This window comes from Pholcus phalangioides, unplaced genomic scaffold, assembly GCF_987345545.1.
Source record: "Pholcus phalangioides strain wild (caught in Gottingen) unplaced genomic scaffold, Ppha-v1.0 ptg000042l_1, whole genome shotgun sequence".
NCBI lineage: Eukaryota > Metazoa > Arthropoda > Arachnida > Araneae > Pholcidae > Pholcus > Pholcus phalangioides.
The window spans coordinates 26,056,736-26,074,234 of record NW_028301628.1 but is presented as its reverse complement, the minus strand read 5'-3'; the positions used below and the strand labels follow the sequence as shown (position 1 = coordinate 26,074,234).

At 37.0% G+C, this 17,499-nt stretch overlaps 1 protein-coding gene across 4 annotated transcripts in view; it reads right to left on the bottom strand.

Annotated features, from left to right (window-relative positions):
- Positions 1-7,296: 7,296 nt before the first annotated feature.
- Positions 7,297-17,499, bottom strand: part of LOC149064699 (uncharacterized) — a 73,751-nt gene continuing 63,548 nt past the window's right edge. For all 4 annotated transcript variants that reach the window (XM_089255220.1, XM_089255218.1, XM_089255219.1 and 1 more), the window contains 3 exons: positions 14,896-17,132; positions 11,018-11,250; positions 7,297-7,905 (listed from right to left, as the gene is read on the bottom strand). In XM_089255220.1, the coding sequence (XP_089111346.1) occupies positions 7,904-7,905; positions 11,018-11,250; positions 14,896-17,132 (2,472 nt within the window). In that variant the 3' untranslated portion in view covers positions 7,297-7,903. The remainder of the gene's footprint in view (positions 7,906-11,017; positions 11,251-14,895; positions 17,133-17,499) is intronic.

Sequence of the window (17,499 nt, the reverse complement as noted above, 5' to 3'; positions counted from 1 at the left end):
CTGTGACGACAGTGGGGCTCGAGCACGGGTCCCCGCGATGCGGGTCCGTCACTATGAGCACTCAACCATCACAGTGGCTAACAAAGAAGCTGAGACTACGCTACTTATTTACACTTCGAATCTGGGGAATATATTCTCTACGTTCATCACCAGTGCGTCAGGCAGAATGTGCCAGGTGGCCAAACACATCGAGTTGGCCATTCCCGAGGATCATATGGATAAATTCACGTAACTTCTAGCTTTGTCAGTCTTAAATCTGCAGTGATTCGAGTGACCAAATGCATAGGCGGAGGACAGTGAGCCGATATTACCATATGGCGATGTGGCCTGGGTATCTTTCGGTTTGACGGTAGTATGCTCAAGTTAGTTTCCTATGGTTCCTAACTTCGAGATTCGAATGCAACCGGATTCTCCCGCAACTAGTGGGGGAGCAGGCGGGTCTCGGGCCCCGGACGCTGGAACCGAAGGGGATCAAATTTCATTCTGAAACCTTTCCTTCAACATTACAAAAGGAGGCGTCAAAAGGCGCTCTTGTCCCGGGTGACCAAGCATCTAGTTGCGGTCCTGCTTCCGTAGAAAGATCTCACCACGGAGAGCTACATATTCAATCATTACACTTCAATCACAATTTGAAACTTAGATGGCAGCACAAGGAAAATCTCAAGTTGTCGCCTGACGTTAATGAAAAGTTTTTTGAGAGTCATAAAATGCCTCAAAAATGACGTGATACAAATGGTCATTTTGTCTATTTTGAAGACGCCAAAATTGCTTCAGAAAAATTACCATTTACAAATAGTTCGACTTACGTAAGATAGATGGAGAAAAAATATGAAGCTGCTGCTGCTGCGGAGCTCGGATTGAAATCCAAATCTGTCATGGTTTGTCCGTATTAGGCTGACTATATTTCTTCGAGAGAAATATGGGACATCAGGATTCCAAATACGGGAAAATACGGGACATCGCCAAAAACGATGCCAAAACCAAACAAAGTTGCCAAATATTGTTGAAATTACGGAAAAGTCACAATGGCGGGAAATGATGCATTACTGCAAATTGCAGTGGATTAAAAATTTATTCCACGAAAAAAAAACGTTCACCAAGGCAAATGTGGGAGATTAATATCCCATATATAGTTGTAACTATCATAAAATAATTTATGAGTTGAAGAATAATTTCAATCTTCGACTTCAATAAAGAATAAAAATTCAAGTAGGCGTTGTGTGAAATACGGGAAAAACCGGGACACTTTTGCCAAAAAGTCGGGACGGCCAAAAAAAGAGAAAATACCGGGACTGTCCCGGGAAATACGGGACGTATGGTCACCCTAGTCCGTATGTATTGTATTTGACGCTACGACTCTACCCGTCACGCTATCATAACAACTCTAATCGGGTGTTATTTTGTGAAAACTCCACAAGTTAGTTACATCAAGTTACATCAAATATTGATTTCCGTTAAGTAATCTGTTCAGTTGAGCTGATGGCAGTTATTTTCCCGTTTTCTTTCTTTCTTTCTTTTTATCCTTGAAAAATTACAATGCGAACAATTATTTATAATTTGCCAAAAAAAAAAAAAAAAAAAAAGAAGAGGGATTTTAAAATTAATATTTTTAGTTCAATGCATGTGAAAGAATTCATTGCATCTTATTGAATCGTTGACTGAATTCACGGATCCTCCCGGTACATGGTATGGATTCAATTATAATTTATATATCGTGTTGATAAATTTCATGTGGAAAAATTACTCATTGAAAAGTTTTATATGTCCATCAAAACAAAAATGCAATAAATGTACCTTCACTCTTGCTTTTTCATTGAATTCATTTAAATTTATATCAGTTTGAAGCAGTTCTTCATTTCTGACTTATAATGCCATCTATTTTTCGAGAAGCAAACGAAAAACGCCCAGATAGTACTATGTCTAAACTATAGAGGACAGCACATTCACGATGCAGGAGTTTTTCCTCTACTGTTTCTCAAAGCCATGCAGTTCATTACTGATGTAAATATGGTCGGTCTTTTGCAAAAATAAGTTGCGAGGCTCTGATTTATATAATTTCATAGTCTGAAAAATATTTCCTCGATGGAAGGTTTACTGCAACAATACTATTGATATGAACATCAGATAGCTGTGAAATAATAGTTTCGTTTCCATTCTTTCGGTGGTGTTTTTCGAAGGTGGTTATTCTTTCCTCCAAATGTTTTTCAGTTGAGTGTTACCAGATTCGAAAACTGAGAAAGGACGGCCCATATGCCCTAATGTTACTTTTCCCAACAGATGGCGCCACTATAACGAAAAAATTTCCATTACAAATTTTCTTATTCAATTACCGACATAAGCTCGGTGTTTATCATCCTCGTTTAGGATATGTGTCCTCCTTTTTGATGGCATTTCAAGTGGCGTCCTACGTTTCGGAAAATTCACCGTTGTCCCCTTCAAGTGTTGCCGGATTTTTTTTTTTTTTTGGGGAAAACTTTTTTGTCTTCGGATATTGAAACATATATTTCTTCATTGATGCGTTTTTTCTTCCCACACGCATTCACCAATAGCCATTGAAATTACCAGAATTTTTTCTGCTTCTGCTTTTTTTAGTGGTTTTGTTGTAGAGTTGGGAAAAATTGTTGTGGCCGGTTTTATTAATCGGAATAGTGGTGCCATCTATTGAGGAAATTAGGGTAAGTCGAAAGTGACGTCACCGAGGGTACGTGAGTAGGCTAGAACTCCTTAATACACGTAGTACACTGCTCAAAACAAATAGGGGAGCAAGCAAAAAAGTGAAGAAAACCGTACGAGACAGCCACGTATTGGCATACAATGGATAGTACACGCGTATCAATGCGCAATACAGAAAAAAGACGTAAAAAAATGTGGAATTAAGCTTTAATTCTTTGAAAATATGAAAAAAACATGAAAAGATGATTTAGGGCAACAATTTGGTTACATGTAAACGATAAAAAAAAGTACTGTTTAGACATGATGCATGAGATTTAATAGGGCGTGTGGTCTCCTCGAACAGCTAAGACTGCTGCACACCTGTTTGCCATGGATGCGATGAGGTTATCGATCAGACTTTTGGGAATACTGTTCCACTCCTCAAGAAGTGCAATCTGCAAGTCTCGGACAGTAACAGGCGGCAATGCGTCGTCCGAGCATGTCCCAAACATGCTCGATTGGATTCAGGTCAGGAGAGCACGCTGGCTATTCCATACGCTGTATTGTTTCAGCTTCAAGCATGTTCTCCACCAGACGAGCTCTATGCGGTCGGGTATTATCATCCTGGAAAACAAAGGAATTTCCAATGGCTCCAGCGTAAGGGATGACATGAGGTCGCAGTATCTCGTCTGCATACCTTCGGGCCGTCAAAGTGCCATTCCGAATGATATGCAGGTCCGTACGTCCGCCTATGCTGATTCCACCCCATACCATCCAACCAGCTCGTCTGTATTGTGACCTTTCACGAACGAATGCGGGGTTATTTCGAGTGCCACACGCCACGCCATGCCATGGATTCCGGTAAATCACCTTGTCTCAAAAAAAAAAAAAAAATACTGTGCAATCGAATTTCACAGTTACGGCAGTAAAACAGACGTTTCTGCAACATCCCGATTTCTGCCCTTATCTCCTTTTTCTGGTTTTTGACGTCATGAACTTTGATTTGCATATGAAGTTTTCTTCCGTTTCCTGCTAGGCTTTAAATTATGGATGATTCATTTTATGTTACTTATCGGTATACATCTTTGCGTAATTTTGTTAAAACCATGTGCTCCCCTAATTGTTTTGAGCAGTGTATATGAAGGAGCCTTCATATACTCCTTAGTATATGAAGGCGTCTTAGAGTAGGCGTCCTCCTTTGTTTTCGAATCTGGTAACCCTAGATCAGTGGTTCTCAACCTGGGGCCATATGGCCCCCTTGTGGTCCTGGGATATTCTAGGGGGGCCACGGATGAAAATCAGAAGGTGATCCACGGCAGGTGGTGAAGAGAGTCATAGAGAGCTGTGGAGAGAAAAGAAATGGTTTATTACACTACTTCCAGAATCCATCACACACAGATCCGTCCATACAACCAGGGGCATCTTAACCCTTGGGTCTACGTGGGCATGACCCGGGTCTTCTTATCTATAATGGAGGGAGGGAGGGGAACTGTGCACTATATGGGATCTGGTATGATTTTCATATGTAATCTGTTACTTCCAGCTAAGTACAGAGTGCCGCCAGAGCAACGGTTGGTGTGTTGGGAGGGTCGATTTTTATCGTGCATGTTCGTTGGATCGTCCCGTTTTTTTTCATATAATTTTACTCCTGGGAGAGATAATCCACCATTTGAATCCGTGCCTAGCCAGGATTCCAGAGATTGATCTGATTTATTAAAATTTTATATTCATAATAAAAAAAATAGAAAGTTTCTCACTCTTGGATAAGGGTAGAGGGGGCCCTGGATAGGATCGGGGGGGGGGGGCACGAGAAAAAAAACGTGATCCATTGGGGGCCATGAGCTGAACAAGTTAAAGAAACACTGCCCTAGATGACTAAAACAGGAGCTGAAAAATCAAACAAAAAAAGGTAGGGGGGTCAGTGTTTTGCTGACAAGGGAGGGGTCCAAAAATGGCTGAAATTTTTTTTACGTAATACTTGAATGGCCCCTTATATATATATAGTTGTTGGTGAAATAATATTCTCAAAATGTGCTGGCTTTCTTCCAGAGCTGCTTTTTATGGAGTCTTTTTTTTTTTTTACATTACCCACAACAAGCAAGCTGCGCCATGGTTAGAATAGCACCTGCTTTGCTTGGAGGAAATGAGTTCCTGTATTCTGGGAATTTTGACTGCGATTGGTCAAACATTTGAGTGGGTGAAAAAAAATCACTGAAGAGATGTGTTCAAGAGCAAAAAAAAAAAAAAAATCCCCAGCAAAAAAATAAAAAAATTCCGGAAAGTTGAAAAAAAAGGACAAATTTTTTAAAACATAGGACACTTGAAATGTCATCAAAAGGAAGAACATCTCGTAACCAACCCTATTTTTCAGTCTGTGAATAGATGGTACTAGAGGTCCCAATGTTTGGACAAAAAAAATAATATTGAACTGAGCAAAAATAATACAGGACCCCATAATTTTGTGACCTGAAACTTAGGCAGCATATATTCGAGGGTGACTAACATCTTGAACACTATTATGGTGTAGGGGGAAGACGGTGCCTCTCAGCTTTCTTAGTAAGGGAAAGATTTTCAAGCGTGTGAAAGCTGTACGCTTGAAAATCCCACTTTTTTCTTTACCACCTTGAGTCAGAGTGGCTTCACTATTTAGAATATTTCTTTAATGTGTATATAAACGACTTCAAATTACTGATAAATTATTATGCAGTATTCGTGCCTTTTTGGCATGGGCAGAGACACAGCAAGAGGTACCCAACATGAAATGTGTGAAACAGTGCAAGTAATCCAATATACTATATACATGTACATGCCAATAAAATTGTGTCCCCACCTCCACCATTGATAAGTCTATCTCAAACTATATCATTGTGGTTCCCAACTTAGAGGTGCGAATGCGAGCCAATCTCCCTGTTAAAAAGTCTTGCCGCAGAAAGCAATAGGCCTACAACGGTATAATTATTCACTCTACGAGTTGAGAAAAACTCATAGTTTAAAAACTTGATTGCAGATGGCAGCACTACACATAACAAGCATTACACAAAAGCAAACTTCACTATACATACATACACATTCCAACATGTACCAATTCGTTGGAAGTTCCGCAGAGGAATATGGACATGGTGCATGTCTGGCTTAGTAGTAGTAGTCTATCCATCAGGAAAGTAATGAAACTTTTCGGAATGATTTGATAGGTGGGGTGGGTAAAGGTATAAAAATTCTGTGAGTAGAATAAAAAAATTCCTACATTCATCAAGAGAGGGCATTTTCTATTCAAATTATAGAGCACAAGCTAATTTTCCATGCATGTGACAAAACTGATTATCTCCGGCAGAACATCTCCAAAGAAATGAGATGAGAAATAAAGTATGACATTGAGTTTACGAGTGGAATTTTTACAAACATGGTGATTCTGTGCAAAAACCTAAGCCTTTAAAATCCCTTTGAAAGATTAATTCACTCCAGAGCTGCAGGCATGTGAGTGACCAAAAGAGTGACTTAGAGAACAGAAGCATATTTACAGAATTGGGAGGTGGGGGGGGGGGGGTTGCTGAGTGAGATACAGCCCTGGGTGTCAAATTTGAGGAATCAGTGATCAAGAAAATTGGCCTACAATGGGTTAACCCTCTGACTGCTCAATTTGTGGACCGAAATTGCTTCAAAAATTGCGTAATTTTTTTCACTCAAAAGTGAAGTTTGAGCGGTAATACCACATGCCTTCAAATGCCGCAATTTATTGGACAACTAACGACATCTGTTGGCCAAAACGTAAATGAAATGTCTAATACTGTATATAATTTTTTTCAGTGGTTAAACGGGGAAAAAACAGGATGCGCTTCTCAATAAAGGAAGAAAAACACATGCCCGCGGAAGTCGCGGGATGAGCAGATTTTGCTACATTTGAGTTGCCTGTGGAAATCGCGAGATGAGCAGCCAGAGGGTTAAAAGGCAGCAAAGTTTGAAAAGCCCAGAGGCAGCAAAACCATAAATCCCCCTCTGCTCTGAGTAACCATCAGTTTAATTACAAACATACTGTATGTTTACATTCAAGTTGAAAATGACAGAACAAAATTATAATGGCAAGCGCAAATGATACACAATGATTTTCCCAAAACTGAAGACATGACAATATTAACACACAAGTCAACGACAAAAAAGAATTTTTTTTTTACGTACGATATTTAATACCACATTAAAAAGCTATACATCCTCCATCACAGAGCTGCTATCGTGGATAAGGAATTCTTTCTTCAAAGCCTTACCGTAAAATAATTTAAAAGTTCATTTAAAAAAAACGTATGAAACACACACACACGTAAATAAAAGAAAAGACAGAAGCAGCCATAAAATGTTTGCGCCAGGAAAAAAAAGTGGCAAAATAACCATACAATAAAAAAAAACCATATAAACACTTGAAATCTTTAACAAATAAAAGAAAGAAATTCACAAAAACACGGAAGAAAAAAAAATTTTCACTCGCGATTTCGAGCACAGTTGAGCCAAGTTTAATAATATTTCAAGCGCAAGGGATAGGACGAGTGTCAAAATGATTAATTCCGATGAATCCTATATAGAGTTTTTTTTTCTTCCTGACTAGTAAATCAAACGAAGGACAAAGAAAAAATACTGTTTCTATGACAATTTGTATCGTGCGAAAAGCGTTTACTTATACAGTTAAGCATCGAAAAGGCATAAGTGCAAAATTCATTTAAATCGTACAGCGATTTGACGAATGTCATGGCAAATTTAATCTTAGATTAATTTTTTTTAGGGGGGAAAAAAGGTGACATGAATCGAATGATCAATCACAAAATAACGGCTCAGCTGCTTCTAGGAACTCTCAATAGTAAATGCTGCCGAAATTGACATATTATCAAAATAAACGAGAGCAAATATATATTTTCACGCTTGTCTAGGAAAAATTATTTCTAATGTTGGATATCTTAAAAAACAAATTTAAAAAAAACAAAAAAAAAAAAACAAAGGAAGACCATTACGATATTAAGTATCACCAAAATCGGCCAGTACACACCAGGATGATTAACTACGAGAGTGTGGAAAAGAAAACGATTATATTGCTACATGTCCAGAAAGCACGTAGAACAAAAAATGTTTATTCCGTAAATATTGGTTCTTGATTTACTTTTTGTATGCAACATCAGAAATTCCTTGCTTCTGCTGGAACGTTTCAGCCATGACTTGATATTAATGTTGGGTATGAGGGTATAAATCCATGGTAATTACTGGAAACTAACTCTGGAAAAGAAATTAAATGCATGTTACAAAGACTGACTAGTTCCAAAAAAAAAAACAAATTATAAAGTCTAATCCTAAACCAGTTTTCCTAACTTTTTGCTCTCTATCACCCCTCCCTTCTTCTAGAAATACAAGGGTCTTTATCATTAAAGTTCCACTTTGAAATGGTCATAAAAGGAAAACTAATGGACAAAATGCTATCAAACTTAATAGTTTACAGGAGGTCATGGGATTCAATTTCCTGAAAAAAAAAAGTTCAAAAACTTAACACCAGCAGGGAATGGTGCTGCATGCAACATTGTCAAATGAAATAAGACACGAAGCCACTGTTTATAGAGATAACAAACAATTTGGTGGAATTGAAAAAATGTGATACACAGACATGTCCATAACATTCCTCCTGATATGCTAAGAGCTACTGTTGAGAACGTAGTAATGCGATTTAACTTGCTTTTAGAAAATGGTGGATGCCACATTGAACATATTTTTTAACACCTTTTAGAAACGATTAAAAACATTTTAAACCGATCTAGTCTTATTTCGTTTAACAATATTGCATACAGCGCCATTCCCCACTGGTGGCAAGTTTTTGAACCTTTTTTGCGGAAAATTAAATCCCATAACCTACTGTAAACTATTACCAAGTTTGATAACATTTTGTTTGGTAGTTTTCCTTTTATGGCCATTTCAAAGTGGAACTTCAATTATGAAGACCCTGTATATACATATATAAATTTTATCGCTCTCCTAACTTAAGCTCTCTTATAAGATATTCATAGTTTCTATCACGCCCTGAACCATTCCATTAATCCCAGGGAGCTATATTATCCCTTTTGGGAAACAAGTCTAAATCAGCGGTTCTCAACGGGGACTCCTTGTGCACTCTCCAGGGGCTCCGTGGCCACTTGAGGAAAATAAAAAAAACAATAAAATTAAAAAAAATATATAAATATTTTCAAATAGTACAAATAAATTAGTAACTTTGATGAATAATTCAGAAATGGGCCTACGGGGCTCCGTCATATAATTTTTTTTTTAGTCAAAAAGGTTGAGAACCACTGGTTTAAATTATAAGTCCACTATCAATTGACTACTGGCATATTTTCCAAAAAAAAAAAAAAAAAAAAGCAACGGCACACATGGCTGTTGCTGATAACTAAAGCTGGTTCAAAGTAAATTGTATCCATTCTATTGCAGCGGAATCGAAAGTAGCAGCATCTGGTGTTCTGTAGGCTAAACATACAGGTTGAAACGGCGTGGTTGCTGAATTTGAATTCTTTTTCATCCATTGTACTTACAATTAAATTTTGCACCCCCAGACATCTCTAATGAATATTACATCAAATCGTGTTTCAACAATCTAGTTTATTCAAGAGAATTTTTGTTTATGGAAGGTCGTCTTGAGGACCTACTGTGATCCTAAAAAATCATGAGTCATAGCTAATCTAACCCAACCTCCTCACATGAGAAAACGAAAAAGGTGACAGTGTAACAAAACAATGAATCTCTTTGCCAACTATACAAAATACAAGACTAGATACCGAACTAAAATTAATTTAGGAAAAAATATTAATTTTCTTTCCTAAATTCCCTTTCGCTTAGTATCCAGTCAATTGTACTTTGCTACCAGTGTGTGTGGAAAAAAAACGCTTCCAAAGCTGGCAGTCAATCACAAGCCCGAAAAAAGTCACAATAACAAGACACCGCTGCTGCATTCATTGACACTCATTCAAGAGCTGGTTTCTCCATAGAGACTCACTATGCTTACTTATTACACACATCACTTATTATAAACATTACTCACATGCTTACTCTTAATACAGCTTTGGAGCTAATTAAATTGCCACTCTCAAAGTCTATCTCTTGAAGATTTTAGATTGATAACTCTACAGAGAGAGATGATTTGTTTGTCTTGTAAAATATTGCGAAAAAGGTTTTTTGGTTGTTATGCCATAATTAACCTTACAAAGAAAAGTTAGCTGTCTTTTCAGATTACATTGTCACAAGCATATATAATTCTAAAGCATCCAATACCACTCTAAATTATAGTCGTCCCTCCCGTATTCGTGGGGGTTACATTGTGGGGGTGGGGGAAAATACGGAAAATCTGTGAATAACCAAAACCATCGGTTTTTTTTATCTTGTTTATTGAACATCATGAGAAGATTAGGGTAGGTAATTTCCAAAAACAGACCTTGAATATAACCGAAAATAAGCTAATAATAATCTGCCTGAATCAGTATTTTTTATCCCAGCGTTGGGCATGTGGTTGCAAAACAAAAGAAAACATGCCCCATGCATGTCGGGAAATAGATTTGCCAACCCTGACCATATATCAAATACATCCAGACTTTATATGGTAAATAAAGATCAAAACGTCCATTTGCGATTCCTATTTGGTTATATTGTCCAAAACACTAAGCAAAAATTATGAAAGTTCTTGGGCAAACCTTGTTCAGATTATTGTTTTAAATCAGGGGTGCACAACCTTTCCAGTTTGCGGGACAGATGTGCTGTATTTCATCTACTCGCAGGCCAGAAACTTGTATATAAAGCGTGAAAATATGCCATGCATTTCACAGGATATTCTTGTAATTTTGATCATTCAAACTTCTTTTGTGAAATGTCCATATTTTCAACAAGGCTTAGTTAAATTTTTGAAATTGAGACTTATTATTTTCATGACATAAATTATGATAATTATGGTAATAAATTGTGGTCATTTAAATATATTCATCTCACATCCGTGTCAAACTTACATACGTTTCTTTGGTGAGTTACATTTTGAGTTGCAGTAACCATCATTTTCTGCAACTGGCAATTTTCCAGCAAATTTCAATGATAGTTGGCAACTCTACTCATCTTTTTGTCTGTAAGTGGCAAATGGTAACTTGCCTTTCTGCTTTTCACAATTTTTTGTTCAGCTGTAAATGATTACTTGCTTTCAAAAATGTTTTTGGAAATATCTTTAAATATTTATGAAAGAAATATGATCTAACGGAACAACTTTTGTGGGGTGGAGGTTATTCACCCGTTTCAAACTATCCAAGGAATACATCTAAAAAAAACTACTCTATTCACACAGTAGAATTATGATCATGAAAAGACTTACATGCAGTAAATGTTTTCTCTTCATGCACTTGAAATGGGTTCGCAGCAAACGGGTTGGAATCACTCGCTCCAAGGAATGGATTCGAGGCAACCTTGTTCGAATTGACACTATCCACATTATCGACTACTGTAGATGTTGCGTTGGTGTCAATCTTTCCATTTACAGGTCGATCCTGATGAAAGTCATCTGATATCACAGATGTTGTGTCTGCTTTTAGGTCCGCAGACTCAAATCTAAAATTGGGGGAAAAAAATTGTAGATGTAGATTACTGGTCAATATATGAAAGATAATGTTTACACAAAAAGTTTACGCTTTCTCTTATGGCGACATATTTTTCTCTTTGTTTGCTCGTAACAATGGTAGCATACATAATGATGCTTTCAGAAAACTTTCCGTCAAGCTCACAGAGTTTGGCAGCCAAAATTTTCTAATATCCCCCCCAAGTGTCATTACTGATTTTTAATCATTGTTTGAAATTAGGGACATTTGATCCTGACACCGAGTATAATTCAAAAAATCTTTACCTTCCAAATTTAAAATTTGTTTTTCCTGTTTGTGTTTTCCTCTTTGCAAAACTCAGAACTTTTACCTGACTTTTATTGAATATTTGTTTATTTCCCTGACTTTCCTGGGCGCTAGAAACCCCTATATCAGGGAAAGGGGGGAAGGGGAGAGGCTTGTTTCAAAACTGAGGTGGAAGTTTCTGAAAGCAAGATGTTGAAAATGATTTTTTGCAAGGATATAGACAATAGTGAATTTAACATGATTATAAAATGGTTTTACCGCTGTTATTGTAAAAATAAGATGATAACATACATGTCAACCTTGGAAACAAGCCTCTCTGTAATATTCATTGACGTGGGGGCACCCCAAAAAAAAACATTTTCACGCCGGGGAATTCAAATAATTTAAATAAATTTTCTTCAACTTTTATAAAAAATAAAATTAATCTGACATTCTATGGCAAACCAGCAGTAATTACCTGGCACCGCTCAGGATTTTTTCCCCACAAACTGGGAGCATTAAAAAAGTAACAAACCATTGATTTTGAACCAAGGTAACCAAAGTAGATATTCCAAAAGTCATTATTACAGGACAGTTTCTTGACCATATCGGGTATTTTCTCAGCTCTGATGAACTTTTCACGGGGTGTACAATCAATCTCTCTCTGTTATTGTGTTTGTTGCGTGGTTGTTGATAGAATGCAATAATACTATATAGGAATGTCTGCAACTAAGTCCATCCCTTGATAAATGCCAAGTAAACAAAATCATGTCGTTTTTGATGGCTACTTGACGAAAGTCACATCTTTAATCGAGTGGGTAAAAAGCCTCCTAGACAGTGATGTCTTAATGCATGGGCCAACCCAGGCACGACCAGATGTCCTGTCTAGGACCTCAGAAAAATGAGAAGCAGTTGAATTTTGAGAATTTTCCAGGGAAGGCCTCAGAAAAATCACTTGGCTCAGGGGTGATCCATGATGCTCTGAAGATGGCCCTGCTCCTAGATGCCAACCGAGCAGTATCTAGGAGGCAATGGTAGGTAGGTTCCGCGAACTACAGCTGCCCTCTATGTAGAGATGTGAAATTCTCGAGAATAATCTTTCGGAGAATATTCTCTGCTAGGACTACTATTATAAATAATAGTAAGTAATAATAAGTTCTTGATGAGAATATTCTCCTTTTATTTATAATATATAGTTACATATAATATCCTTGAGAATATTCTCTGGAAGGACTACTTTCATAAATCACTGGGGAAAATATTCTTATAGAAAATAATAAGAATTATTCTGAAGTTATTAATAATAGTCCTTCCAGAGAATATTCTCGAACATTCTCCCTGATGAGAATATTCTTCAGTTACCAAAATCTTTCCAGAGAGTATAAGCCTATCAAGAGTATATGTAATAACATGTATTATAATAAATAATCTCGATAAATAACTTGAGAATAATAATTATTTTTGTATAATTATTATTTTGGATAAGAATATTCTCTAGTAACTTATAATAGTAGTCATTTGAGACTCTGTCCCTCTCTCTCTTCCTGTTAAGAAGATGGGTATATTGAAGTTTGTAGATCACAATATTGAAGTTTGAAAGCCTGAAAATTAAACCAACAGGGCTGAATCACACAACTTTTAAAGAAATGTGAGTGATACAGAATTTAAATGTGTATGTGCATTGAAAAAACAACAGATCTGTATCTTCTTAGAATGAAGGTGATTATATAAGAATATACAGGGTGATTATAAAAAAACTATCCAGACATATGGGCCCCTAACTATCATACCATTCACAGAAACTGAATGAAATTTTGGCATAAGGTATTTTGATGTATGCGCTCAAGAATGATATGGAAAACAACAGTGTCACTAACAGTTACGGTTACAGTGAGAAAATTTCGAAAATATCAAATGGCAACACCAAGTTTTTTGTATTGGAATGTGATCTCCATTGTGAAAAACCCTAAATAGCATTCGAACGGCAACTGTAGCATGAAAATCACCGGCGGTAGATAGGCTAAAAGTGAGGACAACCAATAAGGACAGAGCAGCAGCATAAAATAAAGCATTTTATTGTGCTTCACAAATTTTCCACATGACCTTGTGGACGACTAATCAGGCTGGGATCTCAGCCGAAGAAACGATGTGACAAATGAAACGAACATTAATGCTCTGGTGCACGGCAAAGTCCTTTTTACTTTTTCCTTGCCTAGCTCCGGGGATTTTCGTGCTACAGGTGCCATTCCAACGCTATTTAGTGTTTTTCAGTATGGAGATCGCATTCCAATACAAAAAACTTGGTGTTGCCATTTGATATTTTCGAAATTTTCTCACTGTAACCGTAACTGTTAGAGTGACACTGTTGTTTTCCATATCATTCTTGAGCGCATACCTCAAAATACCTTATGCCAAAATTTCATTAAGTTTCTGTGAATGGTATGATAGTTAGGGGCCCATATGTCAGAATAGTTTTTTTATAATCACTCCGTATATATAGCTTCCTTTATCAATCAACTTTGGTTTAATTTCTTTTGTGTAGTGAACTTATTTCTGAAAATTTCTAATTTCAAAATAATTTTTTAAGGTTTTAATCTAAAGGTTTCTAAAATCTTCACAACCAAACTTTTAAAACCTATCATGACCTGGAGGATATTCTCGAACTAAAAGTTGTCATTCGTGGTGATTACACCAAAAATTGTTTTGTTGTAGATGTTTCAGGCTATGAAATCTGATTTATATTTCACAATATAAACAAAATCAGTAAAAAAAATTTAAATTATTTAAAAGAAAAATGAATATTCTCGATCATTTTTAAATTTTTACATCCAGGAGAATATTTCTCAGAGAACAAGAATATTCCCACATCACATCTCTACCTCTATGGGTGTTTCCCCAATGGAGACTAGTCATTGATGCCACGACATCGCCAAAGCTTAGGGGGAAAATAAAAAAAAAATCTAAAAGTTTACATAGGAACAATGCAAAAACCTTCAAATCCTTTATAACAAGATTTCGTAACAATGAAGTGATTTTTCCAGTCTCTTTGATTTCATTATATTGGGATCCGGCTGTAGTTCTGCACTCATTGTGAGGTCGTATAATGTGAGGCCTAAGCCTAAGAAATCAAAAAGAATTCAGGTCCCAGAAACAATGTGAGGAGTTTTCGGGATTTTTTTTTCCCATAAAAATATGAAAAACTGGAACAATCTAGTTTCCGGTCGGAAGATTTTTAATAAGGCTAAAAAATCTGAAGGCTTCTGTGTAAACCAGAAGCATTAACAACTATGAAATAGGTATTTATACAAATAGTTATTATACAACTAATTCTCATTCACACAACCAAATGAAATGTAATAATAATAAAAATCACCTGCAATCAAATATCCTATCATTGGCATTTATGGTATATCCATTTGATTTCGGTAAACTATTGCTAGGAATTATTTGTTCTGAAGTACTTCTAAGCTCATCCTGGTGGTTCATTAGGCCTGAGTGAGTGACGGCATCAGGCGACATTGTACTACCATTCCCAATAACTTCCTGCACAGCAGAGTCTTGAGCTACAGAGTTCGTAATAGTCTCACTATGTACATTTAAAATCTGAGATAAGTTGCTGTCCAATGAGCTACCTTCACTGTCCTCAGCATAATTTAGACTACTAACAAGGAGTTCCTCTGTAATGTCAGAGTGATTCATGGGTTTGTTCACTTCGAAAGCCGTATCAATGGCGCCGAAAGGATTATCGGTTCTCGTGGACTGTTGATTCATCGCATCATTGTCGACAAATTCTCTAAAAAACATCTCGCTAGAACCTGAAGAAACATGTTGGACTTCACCCTGCTCAAGAGCACTACTCAATAGAGAAGCATCTTCATTTGAACAATTTTTTTCGAAGGCATCTTGCTCATTAGAAAAACTAACTTGATGGAAAGCTATTTCATCGGCAATAGAAATGTGTTTCGAGAGGCTATTTGTTGACATCAGTGCTGCATTTTCATTCGACAACTCTTCGTGCATTTCTTGATCACCTTTGTAATCTGAATGACATAATAATGTTGAATTCTCACTGCTGCTAAATGGGTTATTTTTTGACTCGAGATCAATCGTGTTTACCTCATTTTCGTAAAATGGATTTTCATTCTCTTCAACAGCTTTGACATCCTCCTTGTACGAGATCAAAGAATCCTTGTGTGCAATCACTGATTCTGAAAATTCATTTCCATTAAATTCAACTTCATTATGGGACGAAGAGCCAAATGGATTAGCCATACTCACCAAATCATTTTTCTCATCTAACATCTCAGTATTTCCTGATGTTGTGGAAAAACTAGGTTCTATGTTTGTATCCAGAGCCTCACTGCCAGAAAAATTATGCTCAGGTGGGGGCATGCAATCAACAAGCTCTGTATCGAGATGTTTTTCAACTTTCTCAAGCTCACGAAGATGCTCATCATCATTTGAGGAAGCCTCACCGTAAACATCAGCTTGTTGTTGCTGCTGTGGACTGTTGGTTGGCTGATATTCTAAACTGCTAGTTGCAAGGGGCTCAGAAATTTCATAATTTTTCTCAAATGTTTCATTCATATTTGAAGTACCAGGCTTTATTTCACTGCCATCATTCACATGTTCGTAATATTCCTCAGTAGCAAAACTACGGTGCATTAACTCAGCATCAATACTTTTCTGGATATCGGCATAAGGCTCCTCTGGTAAAGCATCTTTTTCATGGTAATCATCGGCTATTGTTTCAGTTAAGACACCAGAGAATTGATCTTTATTAGAAAATTCTTCACTTTCAATAATTTCACCTTCAGATATTGCTTTGCTTTCTGACATATCATTTTCCTTCAAATCAAATCCCAGTTGGGCTAATTCAGGCTGAGTAATTATGGGCTCATTCTGAGAGTAATACTCATTGAGCTGTGATTGGCTATCACTGACATCAACTGCTTTCTGTGATACTTCAGGTTCAGAAACAGAATGCTGTTCCTCATCAAGCAATGCAATTTCGTTGTGTTCACCGAGGGTTGCATGTTCGATAATATCATTTTGAACAGGTGTCGTTTCAGCTGTTGGAATGACTGATGTCATTTGTGGCTCCAAAGTTTCGATAGCGAGCATACTCTCTTCGCTTGCAACAGGAGTCACATCGTCACATCTTTCTTCTGATATAGTGACATCATCAACATCAGCTGAATCCTTCTGCAAATCAGTTTTAATCTCGGATAATCCCAATTCCTGGTTACTGTCAAGGGAGGCATGATCACTCGCAATGGCTGGTAGGCTGCCATCAAGCGAAGTATTTCCACTGGATGGAATCATCAAATCATTACTGCTCAGAGACTGTGATGCGAGATACAGAGTCTCATTTACAACATCCAAAGACTCAGCTGGGCTTGACTGCTTCACACTTTGACTCATCATTGTATTGTCAGCTTGATATTGTTCCCCTCCAGCTGTGTTACTCTCCAACGAGCTTAACTCACTTGAAAGAAGATCGTGCTGACTTTCAACAGAGTCTGGTTGGTCACTACCACTGCCACTTCCAGATGGGGATGCAGTGCCCGATGATTTCCCACGAGTTCTGCTCATGATTTTCTCCAGACGCTGTAAATAATATAAATTATCTGAAGATTAAGCAATGTCGCAATAATACATTGTTCAGCATAACAAAAATTCTTGAAGTGAAAATATTATACAATATCAGGGCTTGGAAAAAAATTTAGGCACCAGCCAAATTTCTTAGGAACCACAAGTATGCTTGTATTCTTGCAAGAAAAACAGTATTAATAACGGGTTTTTTTTTTTCAACTTTTCTGGGACTTAATGACTCTTTCCGATGTTGGAAGGAACTTGATTATGAAATCAGAAAATTATCAGCCATACTTACTCTGATTTAGTAATCACTACGGCTCGGATTTCTATGACTGCATTTTTTTAAAATGATTCTGCATATTTCGCTATGTTTATGCAA